Source organism: Rana temporaria, chromosome 4, assembly GCF_905171775.1.
Source record: "Rana temporaria chromosome 4, aRanTem1.1, whole genome shotgun sequence".
In the NCBI taxonomy this organism is placed as follows: domain Eukaryota; kingdom Metazoa; phylum Chordata; class Amphibia; order Anura; family Ranidae; genus Rana; species Rana temporaria.
The window spans coordinates 144256180-144276705 of record NC_053492.1 but is presented as its reverse complement, the minus strand read 5'-3'; the positions used below and the strand labels follow the sequence as shown (position 1 = coordinate 144276705).

At 40.1% G+C, this 20526-nt stretch overlaps 1 protein-coding gene across 1 annotated transcript in view; it reads right to left on the bottom strand.

Annotated features, from left to right (window-relative positions):
• LOC120936634 (guanylate cyclase soluble subunit beta-2-like) overlaps positions 1 to 20526 on the bottom strand; it is a 92345-nt gene that overhangs the window by 30168 nt on the left and 41651 nt on the right. Inside the window, exons 7-10 of the mRNA XM_040349122.1 lie at positions 17961 to 18087; positions 16827 to 16930; positions 13926 to 14142; positions 8770 to 9090 (exon numbers count right to left, since the gene is read on the bottom strand). Coding sequence (XP_040205056.1) covers positions 8770 to 9090; positions 13926 to 14142; positions 16827 to 16930; positions 17961 to 18087 — 769 coding nt within the window. The remainder of the gene's footprint in view (positions 1 to 8769; positions 9091 to 13925; positions 14143 to 16826; positions 16931 to 17960; positions 18088 to 20526) is intronic.

Below are 20526 nucleotides of genomic sequence, written 5' to 3'. Positions count from 1 at the left end.
ATTGCTTCCTACCGAGATTACAGTATTGTATAACTGAGCAATATTTTTCATTACAACGTAGGAAAACAATAAAAAACAATGTTCAAATCATACTTTAAAACAGCACACATGGTAGTTAACATTCCTGATTTCAGCTGATCTATTCAAAATAAAATTGCAAATGTAATGCTGGTGTGACCAACATTACTTTTTAAGAGTGCTGCTGGAACAGGTGATGGGAAATGAGCTCAGTGATTGACAGGAAAGGGGTGCTATGTACCGATTTTTGTGACACTTCTGAGAAAAACACGCAGACTAAAGTGTAATCCAGCAGAAATCTGACAATGTTTCATGTTACGGTTGCCCAACTCCTCATAGTTCTGAGCAGATCTTTCATCTCTAAATTCTTCTATGGCTAGCACAAACTACAGTTTGAATAATTCCAATCAATGCTAAACATTCATTTCCCCTGCAGCAGAATCAGTTGTCTGCAAACATTTTACATTTAACATTCTACTTATAAATTAAAATATTCATATTTCCCTAAATTTCGCATTTCCATACTAATGGGCAGCTCTGAAACAGTCTAATTAATTTTTCATTAATTAATGACTTCTGGCAACAATGTGTCCCTTTATGAGAAAATGTCTTTTAACTAAAGTTAAAGTATTGTAATGCAATCAGTCAAGCGTGAAATATATTTTTTGCTACAGTATAAATTGTATAGGTTTCTGTTATTTACCTAATTCACAACCGCATCAGGTTCTCATTTAATGTAAATTAGAATTCTTATTAACAGGCATGTTGGTATCTGCAATAGACACATGTCACCTCTATGAAGTATAATGTAACTTTTTCTAGTTATATCTGTGATGGGACTGATTTACTAAAAGAGTGGAGACAATTCATTTGTGAATGTTCCTTTTGCAAAATGCATGTTCTCTTTACAATATAAATGTTAGTAAAGGGAGTGACGCTGTTTTCACTTTGAATACCTAGATGTAGGGCAGATAAAATTAACAGGTGTTCAGTGTTAAAAGTATAAAAACTGAACAAAAACCCACCTTACTCTGCAAAATGAAAATACTGTGCACTTTAACTACTTCCCTACCGTCCATTATCATATGACGTCCACAGATGGGATCTCCCATCCTGGGTGGATGTCATATGACGTCCTGGGCTTCCTGGCTGTCTGGGGGCGCACACGCGCTCGCGGCATCAAACCTGACCCGGTCCGCATGCCTGGCAGCCGCGATATCCGCCGGGCACCTACGATTGCACGCAATCCCGGCAGGACTGTGGATCTGTGTGTATAAACACACAGATCCATGGTCCTGTCAGGTGAGGAGACCGATGTGTGTTCCTCTGTACTGGGAACACACATCGGTCTCCTCCCCTTGTGAGTCCCCTCCCCCTACAGTTAGAATCACACATTAGGTAATACATTTAACCCCTTCAGCGCCCCCTAGTGTTAACCCCTTCCCTGCCAGTCACATTTATACAGTAATCAGTGCAGTTTTTTTTGATTCAATGATTTTGGTAGTACAAGGTACAGTTAAGACTTGTACGTCGTGCAACGACGTCATGAAACATGTAACAACTAAACAAATCTCGTTCACCAACATACATCAAGAGAATAATGTGGAAAGGAACACAATGGACATAAAACATATGTTCGGTCCACTCCCCTGATGTGACACCCCTTATAGGATCATTAGTGTCGCACCAGTGGAGAGGGGATAAATAACAAAAGTCCATTGTACAATGTAGTCTTCTCCTAAGGGAGGTATTGAAACTGGTAGTCAAAAGAGAAAAAAGAAAAGGAATAACAGTAAGCGTCAGTATGAATATGTATTGCTCGGTCAAGTGCAGTTTTATAGCACTAATCGCTGTATAAATGTGAATGGTCCCAAAAATGTGTCAAAAGTGTCCGATATGTCCGTCGCAATGTCATGGTCACAATAAAAATCACAGATCGCCGCCATTACTAGTAAAAAAATAAATTAAAAAAATGCAATAAAACTATCCCCTATTTTGTAGACGCTATAACTTTTGCGCAAATAAATATACGCTTATTGCTATTTTTTACCAAAAATATGTAGAAGAATACATATCGGCCTAAACTGAGGAAAAAATATATTTTTTATAGATTTTTTGGGGGGATATTTATTATAGCAAAAAGTTAAAAATATAGAATTTTTTCAAAATTGTCGCTCTATTTTTGTTTATTGTGCAAAAAATAAAAACCGCAAAGGTGATCAAATACCACCAAAAGAAAGCTCTATTTGTGGGAAAAAAAGGACGCCAATTTTGTTTGGGTGCCACGTCACACGGCCGCGCAATTGTCAGTTAAAGCGACGCAGTGCCAAATCGCAAAAAGTGCTCTGGTAAGGAAGGGGGTAAATTCTTCGGGGGCTGAAGTGGTTAAACATACAGTTTAGTAAGTTAATGATCTTGACTCCTTTAGTAAATCAGCTCCATTATTGTATAATACTAAATTGCACATACCTATTAAGATTTTACAGCTATTTCTTTAATGCGTAGCCACTCCTTTCTTATTCCAACAGCAACACTCCATACTCAGCTCCTGCATGATAAGCAAAGAAGCTTTCCTCTACTTTTGCTCCTGCTTGGCTACAAGGGGGTATTATATTTGTAGAAACCTCTTCTGATAGGCATCTTTGAGCTCTGGCATACTGAAGAAGTGGTCATAGGCACAAAGAGGCAGATTTATCAAGTATCCTGTGCCAAACATTGATGCCAATTATTATTGCTAATCTCATGCAGAACTGGCAGTGCCTGAATACCAACAGGCTGAGCCTTGACTACCATAATCTTATGCAGAGCCAGTCCTGGATCATTCACAGAGCTGCAAGAATACAGCATACATTTTCAGTAGTGTGGTCGTGCTTTATTCCATTTCTTCAGTATAAAATTGGCACGGATTAATAAAATGTTTCAGAGTTGTTTTATCTTGACATACAAAAATGCTAGTTACTGATTTTATAAGAAATTGTCATGTAAAATGTAACCTATAAATTAAACATAAATGTATTCATATGTTAGGTATTTCAATATCGGGTAATTTAAGATATGTTGTTGCCATTTATGTTGTTTTGTTAGCACACCCCCTCTTTTATTGCTTCATTTGAGCAGCCTTTTCTGCCATCTTCTGATGCCTATTTCAAAGGGTTGAACAGAACTCTAATTTTGTTTCCATTTCACGGTCTTTTGCCTATGTCTAAATGGGATCAGCGTAACTGTGACTTGTTATTTTAGCAATATTTATTCATTATGTATTTTCGGAGAGTTTAAAAATATGTTTACTTCAAACAAATCAGTTTTGAGACGCATCAAAATTTTTCACCGGAAATAATGTTTCAGCGAACTGAAGAAGCTGCTTGGAAAGACTAAGAAATGTATTCAACATTACAGAACAAGTCCAGTTGAATGTGACTAATGCTAGGTACACACGGGGAGTTTTTATTTTTCATTCAAACCAGTGGGCTGAAAAAAAAGCAAAAGGATTCCACACTAACTAGCAATGTTAGTGTGGCGATCCTTCCCGTTGGGCTATTGTGTTACTGATCAGCGCTCACAGCCATTGGCTGCAAGTGCTGAATTGAATGCTGGTTTTTCAGTATACAGTGCATCTGGAAAGTATTCACAGCGCTTCACCTTTTCCACATTTTGTTATGTTACAGCTTTATTCCAAAACAGATTAAATTCATTATTTTCTTCAAAATTCTACAAACAATACCCTATAATGACAACATGAAAGACATTTGTTTAAAATCTTTTAATTTATTTAAAAAAAAAATCGCATGTACATAAGTATTTACAGCCTTTGCTCAATACTACCTATTTTTGGGCAGTTTCTCCCATTCTTCTTTTCAGGACCTCTCAAGTTCCATCAGGTTGGATGGGAGCGTCGGTGCACAGCCATATTCAGATCTCTCCAGAGATGTTCAATTGGGTTCAAGTCTGAACTCTGGCTGTGACACTCAAGGACATTCACAGAGTTTTCCAGTAGCCACTCCTTTGTTATCTTGGCTGTGTGCTTAGGGTCATTGTCTTGTTGCAAGATAAACCTTTACCCCAGTCTGAGGTCCAGAGCGCTCTGGAGCAGGTTTTCATAAAGGATGTCTTTGTACATTGATGCATTCATCCTTCCATCGATCCTGACTAGTCTCACAGTTTCTGCCGCTGAAAAACATTCCCACAGCATGATGCTGCCACCACCATGCTTCAATGTAGGGATGGTATTGGCCAGGTGATGAGCAGTACTTAGGTTCCTCCAGACACAATGCTTGCCATTCTGGCCAAAGAGCTCAATCTTTGCTTTATCAGACCAGAGAATTGTGTTTCTCATGGTCTGAGAGTCCTTTAGGTGCCTTTTGGCAAACTCCAGGTGGGCTGTTGTGTGCCTTTTACTGAGGAGTGGCTTTCAGTAACATACCAACATGTGCAAAAAGCGAATCCCTGAGAATAAGCTTCTGGATGCACTGTACCTGTTCAATAAAAGATGGTCTTTTTCTTTCTTCCTCTACAGACTGCTGTACACATGGGCCGAATGTCAACCAGTTTCTGTTGACCCGGCTCATACCGGACAATATTCAGCCCGTCTGTACCAGTCTTTACTCCTAAAACTTGTGATTAGATACTGGAGCACAGCTAATCTCTACATTACAAGGAATGTGGCTTACGTTTTTTACATTTATCTTAAAGTGGAGGTTCACCCTATAAAAAATTTCTAACAGTACATCCAGCCCAGTTCTGCCTATAAAATGACACTGACCTCTTTTTTTCCCCCCCGTAGATAGCGTTCAGCCGTGGAATTCACCGCGGCTTCCGGGTAGGGAATCCCGCGGGAGTGGGCGTTCGCGGGTCACGACTTCCCGAAAGAAGCTCGGGTCGGCTCGGCTCTATTCGGCGCCGGTGCGTTTTCAAAGTGCAAAAAATGGGCAAAAACATGCATTGCCAAACCTGCTTGGCTCAGTGCCAGAATTGATACTTGAGTTTCTTTGGCATATTTTCCTGTGACAGGACAGGATGTGACAGGACAGGATGTGACAGGCTGTTGTTTAGCCTAAAACATGCCTGCAAAATGTGACGTCACTTCGCTCAGATGTAAACGTAGCCTTAAAGTGGAGGTTCACCCTATAAAAAAATTCTAACAGTACATCCAGCCCAGTTCTGCCTATAAAATGACACTGACCTTTTTTTTTTTCCCCCGTAGATAGCGTTCAGCCGTGGAATTCACCGCGGCTTCCGGGCAGATGTGTGACTGCCACTTGCGTTTAGGGTGCCTTTAGAAAATAATAGCACCACCAGTGAACTGTGTTTTAGCACGTTTTTTACACATGCATTTCTGCCTGCATTTACAGTATGCTCAGATATGAACGGGCACTAAAAGGCTTTCTTTTTTACATAAAAAGGCCAAGCCTATCACTGGCTGGTCAAATATGCAACATAACTACTCCACACATTATTTCTTGGATATCCTAGATTCATTTGAAGCCAAATATTAGAAATTTCACACATAATTACTAGAACCAGCTTCCAGGCATAATAGAAACAGTAGCAATAACAGAAACATGTTCATGCAAGAAATAAGGATGGTACATCTAACTGTGAATCTTTCAAGATCTCATTTATACCACTAACCAATAAATGAGATGCGACATCTCTAATAAAATATAATTTGTATGTGTAAGTAAATATTCCTGGAAATATAAGCAATCACATAGGAATTGTCCAACTCCATTAGCTTCTGAATAAATTATATTAGTAAAACGGCACATTAAAAGCTATAACTGAACAGACCCTTTGCAGACATAAGATGACCTAAACTGTGGAAATTGTGCCCAAAAATTACTGACTTACTACAGGTTGATTTACTAAAACTGGAGAGTGCAAAATTTGGTGCAGCTGTGCATGGTAACCAATCAGTTTCTAACTTCAGCTTGTTCAATTAAGCTTTGAAAAAAAAACTAAACTAAGGCCCCTTTCACACATGCGGACCACATTTCCGCTTTTTCATCCATCCGTTTACGGATGAAAAAGGGACATACATTGCAGTGCACTTGGAAGTGCGGTCGCTGTAAATCTTAGGGGTAGATCTGAAATGAGGGGAAACTCTGCTGATTTTATCATCCAATCATGTGCAAGCTAAATTATTTATTTATTTTTTCCTTGCATGTCCCCCTCAGATCTACAGTGACTGTACTTCCAAGTGCACTTTCAGTGCACTTGTAGTGCAAAGTGGATTTGCCTTTAGTAAATAACCTCCAATGTGTTAAATGTATTAAATCATGCATTTGCTTCACAACAAGGGGGAGAACTATACAGCTTACATTTCACATAAAAAAGTTGTTCAACATAAATATAGCCTCTAAAAAATATGTAATTTAAATAATAATAATAATAATATTACTAGGGGGTTTTAGTTTGGCTGATAGATTCACTTTAAATGTGATTGTGGGCTAAATTCACAAACCGGTACTGTTCCACTTAACAAATGTAGTAAAATACTGCTCAGCGTTTTTCAAAATGTTTTTTGGCATTCACAAAAGAACGCTACAAAAATACTGCATGAGTTATTTTATGAAGTCTTGTGGTATTTTAGCAGTGAAAACATGGGGTGATTTAACGCCTGCACTAGCCAGCGTATTTATTAACATTAATAAGGTAGGTAGCTGTCCGCATCCTTAACAATCACTAAACAACATGGTTGTTAAGCAGCAGGTGGCTACTGCATCCTTAACCCCCCTGACGGTAAACCCGAGCGCGACTCGGGGTTGGTTTTACATGTTAGGATCGGCAAACCCGAGTCACGCTCGGGCTGGACGGGCTTACCTTTCGCTGGATCCACAGGCTTGGTTTACTCACCTTGTCCCTGGATCCAGCGATGCCACCCGCTGTGTGAGCGAGCGGGACCTCCTCGCTCGATTCACAGTCCCCGTGTGACGCCGATCTCCGTTCCCTGCGACGTTACGACGCACGGGGACGGAGAACGGCGCCAAATTCAAAAAAGTAAACAAACACATTACATACAGTATACTGTAATCTTATAGATTACAGTACTGTATGTAAAAAATACACACCCCCCTTGTCCCTAGTGGTCTGCCCAGTGCCCTGCATGTACTTTTATATAATAAAAAATGTCATTTCTGCCTGCAAACTGTAGATTGTCCAAAAGTGTCCCTTTATGTCAAAAATGGTTTTAGATCAGCTAGAAAACAGCGATAATAAATTATAATCACTTGCAGAATTGTGCGATAGCGATTTGCGGGGAAATTCGTCATAAAAAAAATAAAATAATGACAGCGACAATTCTGCAACTGCAAATTTCAGTGATTTTGAGTTGATTACATTATTGAATAATTTTTATTATAATTATATTATTATTTGTTATAATTATTTATAATTATTTATTATATTATAATTTATAATTTTGTTTTAAAAAAAAAAATCATACCCGGGATGCCTACAAGACTCTTGCTTGGTCAGATTTAAGTGAGTTATTTCTAAAAATTACAGGCCTACAGTATAAAACGCCAATTTCCTTGCAAAATAAATGTACCGCTTTTGGTACGTAATTCCAGACAGAATCATACCGCCAGGGAGGTTAACAACCGATAAGTCATCAGCTGTCAGCAGGGTTCCTCGCTAACAGCTGAATCTATAAAAAAAAGGATTGCCAGCAAAAAAAAGGTTGTGGGATCCCCTACCCCAATGAATACCAGGCCCTTCCTGACCTGCCCGGCTGCATGCTCGGATAAGGGTCTGGTATGGATTTTGGGAGGAACCCTACGACATTGATTTTGGCATGGTGTTCCCTTTAAAATCCATACCAGACCCATGCCATTTTTTTTTCCAGTTTTTTTTATTGCTGCTGACAGCTAATGACCAGTTGTTAAGGACGTGGTGGCAACCTGCTCTTTAACAACCACGATTTTTACTCCTTAAAGCAGAGCTTCAGTAATTTCTTTCCAACTATTAAATCTTCTGCCCTTGTTGTTTTAAATTTGGATAGTGAAACATTTATTTCTGCCAGTAAATACATTATACAGCTCACTTCCTGTTTCTTGTCTGGTAAAAAGCCTAGGCTTTTGAAATCATGCACAGCTCTCTCTCTCTCACTCATGTGAGAGTTTGCCAGGAAGGGAGTTTGGATGAGTCATAAGAGGGTCAATGAGAGATGCAGAGCTGGAGGTGTGTCTCTGTGTGTATGAGTAATCCAGTAAGTGAACAGGCAGCAGCTTCAGCTGCCCACAGTTAAAATGGATGCAGCCAGACTCAGTGGAGGGAGATTTCTGCAGCATATTTGACAAGTACAGAATCACAGTATATAAAAAATAATATGCAAAGTGGTTGGAGGTAAGGTTCAGAATGGCAAAGATGTTTTTATTACAAATTATGTGAACAGACTGCAGTTCCTCTTTAACAACCAGTACACATTCCACAAATGCCTGGACCACTACATAATTTCAGCATGCATTTCATTATTTATTTTCTTCTGTGAATGGATTTTAATGCCTTTTCATGAAGTATTTACTGAGCGTTTTCAGGTAAATACCGCACAAACAGTCTAGTGAATTGACAGTTTCAGCTTCGCATGCAATTTTTAGGAAAAATTTGTCCGGACAACTAAATATCTCATGCAAGTTCATTCTGTGAATGGAACCCAGTATTGCATGTTGATTTATTTAGATATATAAAATCAGAATATTATTTATAACAACATTATTTATAGGCTCTTAACTATATAATAGCGGGTATGCCTACCAGCCTCCACTCTCTTCCCCTCCTTTAGCTGGTTGGCCACATGTTTTGGAAGCATGGCATAGAGGAGAGCTTCAGTCTTCTTCTTTTCTTCCTCTAGGTGTTTGGACAATATCCTCAGTTCTTCCTTTTTCCTCTCAAGCTGGTTCGATAATTCCATCTCAGCCAGCCTTTGCTGATTTAGCAAAATGAGATCCCGTGTGACATCATGTGGTGCTATGTCTGAGATGTGCATCTGTCTCTCTTCCAGTTCATGCAAGTTACGTAATAGAGGAGAGCACAAATACAACATGCATTCCAGAGACTCCATCCATATCATCTGACCTGAACATAGAAGTAAACTGTGTTATTTTCAGCAAATATTAGGAGATAAAAACTGTTTAGAGGGGTTATAAAATCTCAAATTTAACATCAAGCTATTTGCATAAATCATTTCCATACATAAAAAAGAAAAATGTTATATATAGTTAGTAAAACAAAAAACCTTTACTATTAACAGAGAAGTACTGTATAGCCAAAGCTTTTTTGGCTATACTACTCCTGTGGATCACAGGAATGAAGTTTGTTCTATCTCTATTGAGATCCATAAGCCTGGAGGTTTGGGGTGGTGGGGGTCATGTTTCCTTTAACCCTTCGCCAAGCTTTTTATTATTATTTTGTGTTTTTTTTTTGTTTTTGTCTTTTGTATATTTATTTATTTTGGATATGGACTATGGTGGCTTGTGTCTTTTTTCAAGTATAGTCTTATTTATATATATTTTCAGAGTGAACTAGGGGCCAAATTCTCAAAAGAGATACGCAGACTTAACTGCTGTTCAGCCTGCGTATCCCTGTGCCTAACTTTGGAAACGATTCTCAAAAGGCTTTTTCCAAAGTTAGGCAGAAAATCTGACATGTGTAAGACACTTACACGGTCAGATTTTAGGATGCAGTACCGCATCCGCCACTGGGGGCATTTCTCATTGAAATGCAGCTTTGCGTATGCAAATGAGGACTTAAGCAGATTTTCAAAGCATTTCAGCACTTTGATTTCTGCCTAAGTTCCGAATTTGCCGGCGCAAAACTAGGGCTGGTTTTATAATGTGGAAAGTTAGCCAAACCTTGTAAAGGCCCATTCCAGCGACGGCATTTGGTATGCATTCCTGAGGGAGAACTCCACGGCAATTTTTAAATTCAAAACCGGCATGGGTTCCCCCCCAGGAGCATACCAGGCCCTTAGGTCTGGTATGGGTTGTAAGGAGACCCCCCTCCGCCGAAAATTCGACGTAGGGGGTCCCCCTACAATCCATACCAGACCCGTATCCAAAGCACGCTACCCGGCCGGTCAGGAATGGGAGTGGGGACGAGCGAGCGTCCCCCCCCTCCTGAGCCGTGCCAGGCCGCATGCCCTCAACATGGGGGGGTTGGGTGCTCTGGGGCAGGGGGGCGCACTGCGGGCCCCCCCACCCCAGAGCACCCTGTCCCCATGTTGATGAGGACAGGACCTCTTCCCGACAACCCTTGCCATTGGTTGTCGGGGTCTGCGGGAGGGGACTTATCGGAATCTGGGAGTCCCCTTTAATAAGGGGGCCCCCAGATACCGGCCCCCCACCCTAAGTGAATGGATATGGGGTACATCGTACCCCTATCCATTCACCTGGAGGCAAAAAGTAAAATTTAGTAAACACACAACACAAGGCTTTTTAAAATAATTTATTATTCTGCTCCGGATGCCCCCCCTGTCTTCGTTATTAGCTCAATTAGCAGGGAGGGCTTCTTCTTCCACTCTCCGGGGGTCTTCCGCTCTCCAGGGGTCTTCCGCTCTCCGGGGGTCTTCTCCGCTCTCCGGGGGTCTTCTCCGCTCTCCGGGGGGGGCTTCTCCGGACTCCGGGGGGCTTCTTCCATCTTCTCCCCTCTTCCGCTGTTGACTCGGCGAACCCCGGTTCTTCTGCAGCTCTCCGGTGCCTTCTTCTTCAGCGCTGGCTGCCTGCTATGTTTGTGTGTTAGCTCGATTTCAAACAGGCAGCCGGCGCGGTCTTCTGTGGCGTCAGGGTCTTCTGGTCTTCTCCCCTCTTCCGATGTTGCCTCGTCGCCTGTTGTCGCTGTAATGATGGAAGCGCGCCTTGCATCACATTTATATAGGCATCACCGTCCCATCATGCTCCGGTAGGTACCCACGTGGTGGGTGCCTACCCACGTGCACCCACCACGTGGGTACCTACCGGAGCATGATGGGACGGTGATGCCTATATAAATGGGATGCAAGGCGCGCTTCCATCATTACAGCGACAACAGGCGACGAGGCAACATCGGAAGAGGGGAGAAGACCAGAAGACCCTGACGCCACAGAAGACCGCGCCGGCTGCCTGTTTGAAATCGAGCTAACACACAAACATAGCAGGCAGCCAGCGCTGAAGAAGAAGGCACCGGAGAGCTGCAGAAGAACCGGGGTTCGCCGAGTCAACAGCGGAAGAGGGGAGAAGATGGAAGAAGCCCCCCGGAGTCCGGAGAAGCCCCCCCCGGAGAGCGGAGAAGACCCCCGGAGAGCGGAAGACCCCCGGAGAGCGGAAGACCCCCGGAGAGCGGAAGACCCCCGGAGAGTGGAAGAAGAAGCCCCCCCTGCTAATTGAGCTAATAACGAAGACAGGGGGGGCATCCGGAGCAGAATAATAAATTATTTTAAAAAGCCTTGTGTTGTGTGTTTACTAAATTTTACTTTTTGCCTCCAGGTGAATGGATAGGGGTACGATGTACCCCATATCCATTCACTTAGGGTGGGGGGCCGGTATCTGGGGCCCCCTTATTAAAGGGGACTCCCAGATTCCGATAAGTCCCCTCCCGCAGACCCCGACAACCAATGGCAAGGGTTGTCGGGAAGAGGTCCTGTCCTCATCAACATGGGGACAGGGTGCTCTGGGGTGGGGGGGCCCGCAGTGCGCCCCCCTGCCCCAGAGCACCCAACCCCCCCATGTTGAGGGCATGCGGCCTGGCACGGCTCAGGAGGGGGGGGACGCTCGCTCGTCCCCACTCCCATTCCTGACCGGCCGGGTAGCGTGCTTTGGATACGGGTCTGGTATGGATTGTAGGGGGACCCCCTACGTCAATTTTTCGGCGTGGGGGGGTCTCCTTACAACCCATACCAGACCTAAGGGCCTGGTATGCTCCTGGGGGGGGAACCCATGCCGTTTTTTTCTTTGAAAATTGGCATGGAGTTCTCCCTCTCAGGAATGCATGCTGAGCGACGCTGACATTTTTTTTTATAATTATTTGTTTTCCCGGCGCGTCTTTTTTTTTCACCCGTCGCAACTTTAGTGTCCCGTCGAAATTCTCAAAGCCGACCGGCGTTAATTACGTTCGCGCGCTGCACGTCGGGAAAATGACGTCACACGCATGCGCAGTACGGCCGGCGCGGGAGCGCGCCTCATTTAAATTTTAAACGCCCCCAGGAGAGGAGGACCGCCTTACGACGGCGGCACTTAAGTTACACAGCGTGTAATTTCTACCTAAGTGCTTTGACGATCAGGCACTTAGGTAGAAATTTTAAGTCAGTGTAACTTAACTGCTGAAATTTAAGTTACGCAGACTTTTTGAGAATTTGGCCCTAGATTCTTAACCAGGGTTTTATTCGGAGGGGAGTCTGGCAATCATCTACCCATCTTCTATTCACTGATCTTGTGTCATTCACAGAAGCTGGAGTATGGCCTCTATGAATGAAACAGCTTGACAGAATGGGGGGGCAAAGTGTGGCACTCTTGATGAAAGCCTGTGACAACCCCTTGGTTGTTGTGTTAACCCACACGACACCAAAAGATTTTGGCAGCAGGGGGGCATGGATGGAGGATTTATAATAACAGAAGAGGAATCAGCACAAGGGATGCCTCCTACTGACTGTACGTTATGTCCCTTGTGTAGATTTTTATTTTATCTACACTTTAACACATCTTGCTTCCCCCTGTCATTTGAGACCAGCTCCATCATCTGTTCTTTCAGAACATTTTTACTATTTGGCATGCAAGTAAAACATGTGGGATTTTTTTACTTGCTTTAGCAATGTGTATCAAATATTCTATATTCGGTGCCCTGATTGCTCCCTTGCCCCCTTCTCTCAGAACATTTTTACTATTTGGCAAGCAAGTACAAAATGTGGATTTTTTTTACTTGCTTTAACAATGTGTATCACATATTCTATATTCGGTGCCCTGATTGCTCCCTTGCCCCCTTCTCTCAGAATATTTTTACTATTTGGCAAGCAAGTACAAAATGTGGGATTTTTTTACTTGCTTTAGCAATGTGTATCACATATTCTATATTCGGTGCCCTGATTGCTCCCTTGCCCCCTTCTCTCAGAACATTTTTACTATTTGGCAAGCAAGTAAAAAATGTGGGATTTTTTTACTTGCTTTAGCAATGTGTATCACATATTCTATATTCGGTGCCCCGATTGCTCCCTTGCCCCATTCTTTCAGAACATTTTTACTATTTGGCAAGCAAGTAAAAAATGTGAGATTTTTTTTTACTTGCTGTAGCAATGTGTATCACATATTCTATTTTAGGTGCCCTGCTTGCTCCCTTACATTTGTTGAATTCCTTTGTAAATATGAAATGCCAAGTGTCCCTTTTAAAAGTCAGTTTTTTCTCATTCATTTTTTTTACACTAAAATTTAACATAGGCTTTCATTTTGTTCTTTTGTGCTTGTTGCCTAATAGAAAACAATGATTAATGCCCTTGTTTAATTCATATTTAAAACACTTCCACTTGCCTTGTGTGCTCTTTGTTGCTATTATTTGGTTCTACTGAGTGTCTTGCAGTAAGGATCATAGCTTACTGAAGTTACCATTCTTGAAATTTCGAGTTTTTGTCGTATCAACATGCTTCTCTTTCCTGTAACTTATGGCTACTGTGATTACAAGATGGTACTAAGTCTTTTTGACACAGACACCCCAAGACTCAATGTGCCATGTGCAAGGACCCCAGCTAAAAGTTTGTAATTGTTTTCTAGCTCCAAAATAGTTTTTCACGTTATACTCTATCAACTAAATACAACTGAACTTTTTGTACGATTACCTTTTAGACTGCATCTTGGTCATTTTTGGGGAGGCGTGTACATGTGTATATACTGTATGTGTGCTGTCATCCATTTATTATTAGATATATATTGTGCTTATAAGAAAACAAATACCTCTCAATTCCAGCATTGGACGCTGTCTCCACGACTCTGGCATCATCTCTCTTTTTGTTCTTAACACAAATTGACTGTTAATGAACTTTCTAACATTAACAATGGTCAGCGTGACCTCGGGGTGTACTGTGCTGAAATAGTCATCCACCCGAATGTCCATAGTCTGTAGACCAGGAACAATCCTCTGTATGCTCACCCCAGCCTGCTTCACTCTCAGCTAAAAAAGGAAACAATTCAGTGTTAAAAAAAGTGACTAGGATGCATTAAAATAAATATCAACCTCAAGTTAGGACCTATATCTTACTAGGACAGGCTAATGGATTCTGTCCTGAAAATAAACACCTCTGTCAGGTGGGGTGACCATATACTAGTTCCAAAACACTTGAAGTATATTTAAAGGCAAAACAGTTTTAGTTTTGGACAGAGTAGAGATAAATTAAAACATCTATTTATTTTTTATTGCTGTCTGTGCCACCGTTAGGGAGATTTTCCCTCTTGATGTGTGCTCTTAATCATCATTAAAAAAAAATCCCACATTTAGGGTTGTCCCCAGAAAAGCAATAGAGGGGAAATCTAGTTCTGGTGACCTGGGGGGCCCAAGGAATTCCCTTAATTTCCAGAGATTTCCTCTCACTTCCTGTTTGGCTATGGGACAGGAAGTAAAATTTCATCTCCACAATGGGACACAGATGACAAAAAAAACTTACAGGAGTTAACCCTATCAAAAATGAAAAACATTTTGCCTATAGTTCTACTTTAAGTTGAATCTATTCATGATATAAAAGTGCAAAAAATTGTGTTTTCAGAACTTCCAACACAGTTATTTAGAACAGACTTCTGGGTACAACCCTCTATAGTCCAATTATAAATCTCCCTGATAAAGCCATGTGATTCTGTGATGTAATGCGTAGGGGAGGGGCTGAATGACATCACGACGATGTGCATGATACAGTGTGGTAATTATACACTTGGGAAAGTTGATCGTTATTGCTGTTACTGCTGCTGCATACACTGCATATGCTGTATTACTCTGGTGACCCTTATCACCTCCTAAAAGTGAGTGCAAGTCTGGAAGTTTTTAGAAGTAATAAATTGTTTTTAAAGGATAAATAACTATGTTTGGTGGTTTTGCTTTCTCTATGTGTGGCCGAGTGGTGGTATTGAGAGGAGTAAAACTTATACATGGAGGTACTAAGAAGCAACTGTGGAATTCATTGATCTGGGAAAGTTTTTCTAAAAGTGTTTAGTAATTATACTTAATTGCACGGTCATATATCCCAGGTGAAAGCACATTTGGTTGAGGGTGTCGATGTCACTAGAAGTATCATTGGCCCATACTGGTGAATTGATAGAAGACGTATTTGAAGAGGAATATAATAATAACACTGCGGACTGTAATAATAATGCACTATAATTTAATTGCTCAACTAAGTGATTTTAGGACTAATTGTATGAATATTATTGTTTTACACATTGCATTAGATAAGACATCATAATTGTGAAGCGTGACACAAGTTGTTTATACTTTATTATATCACAGTTATATGACAGTGTGTTTTATTTATTTTTTAACCTCCATTATTAATAAAACAAATTAATATTTGGTTTTATTTTCTTTTTGTTTTTTGTTTTTTAGTTTTAAATAGTTTTAATTGCTGTTTGCATCTTTACTAGAGACATTTGCTCTCTCTATATTTCTATAAGACATAATTGAAGAGGAATATAATAATAACAACTCTGTGGATTGTGATTTTAATGCGCTATAATTTGATTGCACAACTAAGCAATTTTAGGACTAATTGTATGTATATTATTATTTTACGCATTGCATTATATAAGGCAACATACCGTAATTGTGAAGCGCGGTACAAGTTGTTTATAATTTATTATATCACATACCGGTATATATGACAGTGTGTTTTATTTATTTTTTAACCTCCATTATTAATAAAACAAATTAATATTTGGTTTTGTTTTGTTTTTTAGTTTTGAATAGTCAGGTTTTAATTGCTGTTTGCTTTACTAGAGACATTCGCTCTCTATTTTTCCTGATGACTCCTGGGACAGAAAGCATTGGCGAATCCAGGGTTACACAATTGTTACTTAAAGGACAGGTAGAGAGAAAATCTTCCAACGGGTACTGCTCATTTGACAACTTTCTAGGTGAAGATTTTCTCTCACTTTTCTGACTTCCAGTTGTGTTTCCAGGAAAATGATTAAAGGCAATATTCAAACTAAATACTGAGCAAAAAAAACAAAAAACTAGCAGGGTTTGTAACCATTCCTTATGCCGCGTACACACAATCAGGCTTTTGCCCGGCCAAATCACATGGGAATTCCGACGGAATTCCATCGGAAAAATATAGAACATTCTATATCTATAACATATCTAAAGTCCGATGGAATTTGTCGGAATTTCAGATGAAAAAACTCAGATGGGGCTACACACAATCAGAAAATCCGATGGAAAAAGTCCATCAGACTTTTTCCATACGAAATTCTGATCGTGTGAATGGGGCATTACTCTAGCTTAAATTAAGAAAAAAGATTTTTTATAAAAAATACATGCTATTGTGTCCCAATCTTATCATGTATACATAAACACAATTAAGATAGTCTAAAAAAAATGGGCAGGGACTTTCGATGCCTTTGGCTTGAATCACAGCATACAAAGATGATAAATGCATTTTACTGTTATTATATAAGGAAGGAATCTCAGTAGCACAGAACAAAAATACTTACTGAACATTCTATATACCAAAGGACACAGAATCAAGAAACATAAGAAATGTACCTATATACTACATACAACTGAAACTGAGATTATAACTCATCTAAAATGTATTTAACTGCACATAAAATGACAAAATATACAATTTTGTAAGATAAAGTGTAACTTACCTCTTCATCAAAAACTATATGAAAGGGGAGTACATTACAAAATGTTTTAATATCAACCCAGAGACTCTTTGGATACACTGGAGTAAACCCTCTCAGCATTTTACCTAAATACAAAAAAGATACATTTAGTTAAAGCGGAATTTCACTCTCTCAATCAACATTCACTATCATATAATTATTTTAAACCTTTTTTTTTTTTTTATTTCATCAGTTATTTCATGGATTCCATGCCTAGGCAGATTATGTCATTCATGCCAGGAGTCTTCAGGAGGAAAAAGAGGGATTTCTGGAAGTAAATGCTAGATTAATCATTTGCCCTTACTAAAGATGTCCACAGACAGAAATGCTAGGAGTGTTTTTTAAATAATTTCTCAGGAAAATAAAGCATGGAGACATGGATGGTGAGTTTTCATTGAATATAAATATATATAAATTAATTTAATTAGCGTCTCTGAGATGCAGTGTAGTTATTATTTGTGCAAAAGTTTGCATCCAAAACTTCCCTAGCTAATAGAATATTAGAATGCTGTAAGGCCGGGTTCACATATGTGTGAATTGCATGCGGGCTTTGCCACATGCAATTCACATGACATGCGTGTGTGACTGGCGGCTCTCAATGGAGCCAGTTCACGCAGGTCCTGTGATTGTTTGCGTCTGGTTCAGGTGTGAATTCAGGCAAAAATTCGGACCTGATTCACACCTGAACCGGTGAACCCAATGCTGGGAAGCATAGCCACACATATGTGAAGCCGGCCTAATACAGAATATACTTCCAGAGAGAACACAGATAGAGTATGGTTCCAAGTCTGCCAATAGCCAAGCTATTCACAGATACATTAACAAAACAAAATAGATACTGTTTATCTACAGATACACAGTAAAGGCTGTCCCTTTTGAGTGATAATAACATAAATACAACGTATTATTTCACTAGAATCATTTCACTTTTTCAGAAGATGTTCATAAAGCTTTAGCAAACCAATTCATGAAATGGCTGACACAAAACAATAATAATAAGCTAATGCAAGCCACCCTAGTTTTCAAACTCAAATTATTTGTGTTTATCATAAAGATACTGACTTGATATAGAGCAATAAATATAGCAATGTAGTACAAGACAAACTAAGGCAATACCTCTTCCAAACTGGACAATTCCTCGTATGGTTCCCCAGTGATTCTTCTTTTTAACAGGACACACAGACACTTGGTTCGCTCTGTCTCTCAGTTTGTTAAATGCATTTTCAATGTTTTGTGGATTGACCTGAAAAATTGCAATCAATAAATTATTAGTTATCTAGGGATGCTTGCTGAAGATTGCAATATCTGTTTTTGTTCATGCAACACAGAGGTCACTGCTAAACTACTGTGGAATGCTTCTTGGTCTGTGTACATTCTTCTCACCTTCTCACCTTCTTGAGAAGCGTAAATTAAAGTGTTACTAAACCCACAACTGTTAAATCAGTCTGTATGTGCAGTAAAGCATGCTTGGTATACTCACTGTGGAAACAAAGGGGTTAATCCTCTGCATTGTAAACAGGCTGTTTTGTCATGTCTCCTCTGATCCTCACCTTCTTCCAGTGTCCCCAACTTGTCTCTGGATAGTACAGAGGGTAGGGAGACAAGTTGCACGTGCTCAGTTTGGTGTGTATTGCTAGAGAGGTTTTATTTCTTGGGAGAGTGCATGTGATCAGCACAGGGCCAATCAGCAATGTGCAGACAGATAGGACAGTGAGAGCAGTATGAATACTCCTCCTACAAGCTTTAAACAGACACTAATAGAAGCCACAAGACTACTATATACTGCTAATGAGAAAGGGTATTCAGCAGTTTATATTTACGAAAATAATTGCATTTCCATGTTCTGTGTACTGTGGGAGACCAGATATAATGAAGGCAGGGTCCTGGGTTTAGTAACTCTTTAAATTGCATGGGACAAAATTAACACCTTGTGATAATATATATATATATATATATATATATATATATATATATATATATATATATATATATATACATATATATATATATAAATATATATATATATATACACACACACACACAGGTGCATCTCATAAAATTGGAATATCATCAAAAAGTTAAACTCAGTCAGTCATTCAAATCAAAAAGTGAAACTCATATTTTATATAGATGTGTTACACACAGAGTGATATTCTTCAAGCATTTCTTTCTTTTAATTTTGATGATTATAGCTTACAGCTAGTGAAACCCCCAAATTCGGTATCTCAGAAAATGAGAATATTACATAAGACCAATAAAAAAAGGATTTTAAATACAGAAATGATGGCTTACTGAAAAGTATGTCCATGTACAGTATAGTATGCACTCAATACTTGATCAGGGCTCCTATTGCATGAATTACTGCATCAATGCGGCGTGGCATGGAGGTGATCAGCCTGTGGCACTGCTGAGGTGTTATGGAAGCCCAGGTTGCAATGATAGTGGCCTTGTCTGCATTGTTGGGTCTCTCATCTTCCTCTTTACAATAGCCCACAGATTCTCTAAGGCCTCCTACACACGACCGAGAAACTCGACGGACGAAACACATTGTTTTCCTCGTCGAGTTTCTTGTTAGGCTGTCGAGGAACTCGACAAGCCAATTTTCTCCATTCCCATCAAGGAAATAGAGAACATGCTCTCTTTTTGGCTCGTCGAGTTTCTCGACAGTTTCCTAGACGAAAATGTACACACGACCGGTTTCCTCGGCAAAAAAAATTCTCCCAGCAAGTTTCTTGCTGGTTTTTGCTGAGAAACTCAGTCGTGTGTACGAGGCCTAAGGGGTTTAGGTCAGGCGAGTTTACTGGTCAATCAAGCACAGTGATACCATGATCATTAAACCAGGTATTGGTATTTTTGGCAGTGTGGGCAGGTGCCAAGTCCTGCTGGAAAATTAAATCAGCATCTCCATAATGCTGGTCAGCAGAGGGAAGCATGAAGAGCTTTTATTCATTAATAATTGCCAGTCCATATTCTGTATTATCATCAAATATAGAATATCTCTGCTATAATGTGGATCTTAATGTTGTCACTTCCTATTAAAACATATGTGCCAACAAATAACATAAGGAATTGCTGCTTATAACTCAATCCTATTTTGGGTTTAGACATTTGCAGCAGGTGACTGAGAATGGGTAAAGTAGGGTATTTATCAGCCAGAGGGAGTCTCAGGGCTCCAGTCAGCCCTGCCGTAATAATCAAGAAAATTAATGGATACTTTTAATTTCACTCTCAATAATATCATTAGGTAAGTACTGGTGCCAGTCTGTACAAATATGTGAACAAAGTTATTGTTAATAGGGATCTAATGCAATAGTCATACTCTGTATTACAGTTGTTGACCATCCTCATTACCAAGGACCTTCATGCTCTAATGATATCCATAAGGTGAAACCCATGTTGGGAGAGAACAGAACCTAGGATGAGGCTTTTTATATTTTTTTAAATTTGTAGTTACTGTAAGTTCAATAACCTGTACTTTGTTTTACATTGTGTTGCAGTCTGCTCTGTCCTACACTATTCTGCGGCTCCTGTATACTGTTTGCATGGACAAGCTGATTTGGGTTGAGTGGTTGGGAACAAGAATCTGGATGTGGGCAGCACAGTGGTGTAGTGAGTAGCACTCTCGCCTAGCAGTAAAAAGGGTTGCTGGTTCGAATCCTGACCATGACACTACCTGCCTGGA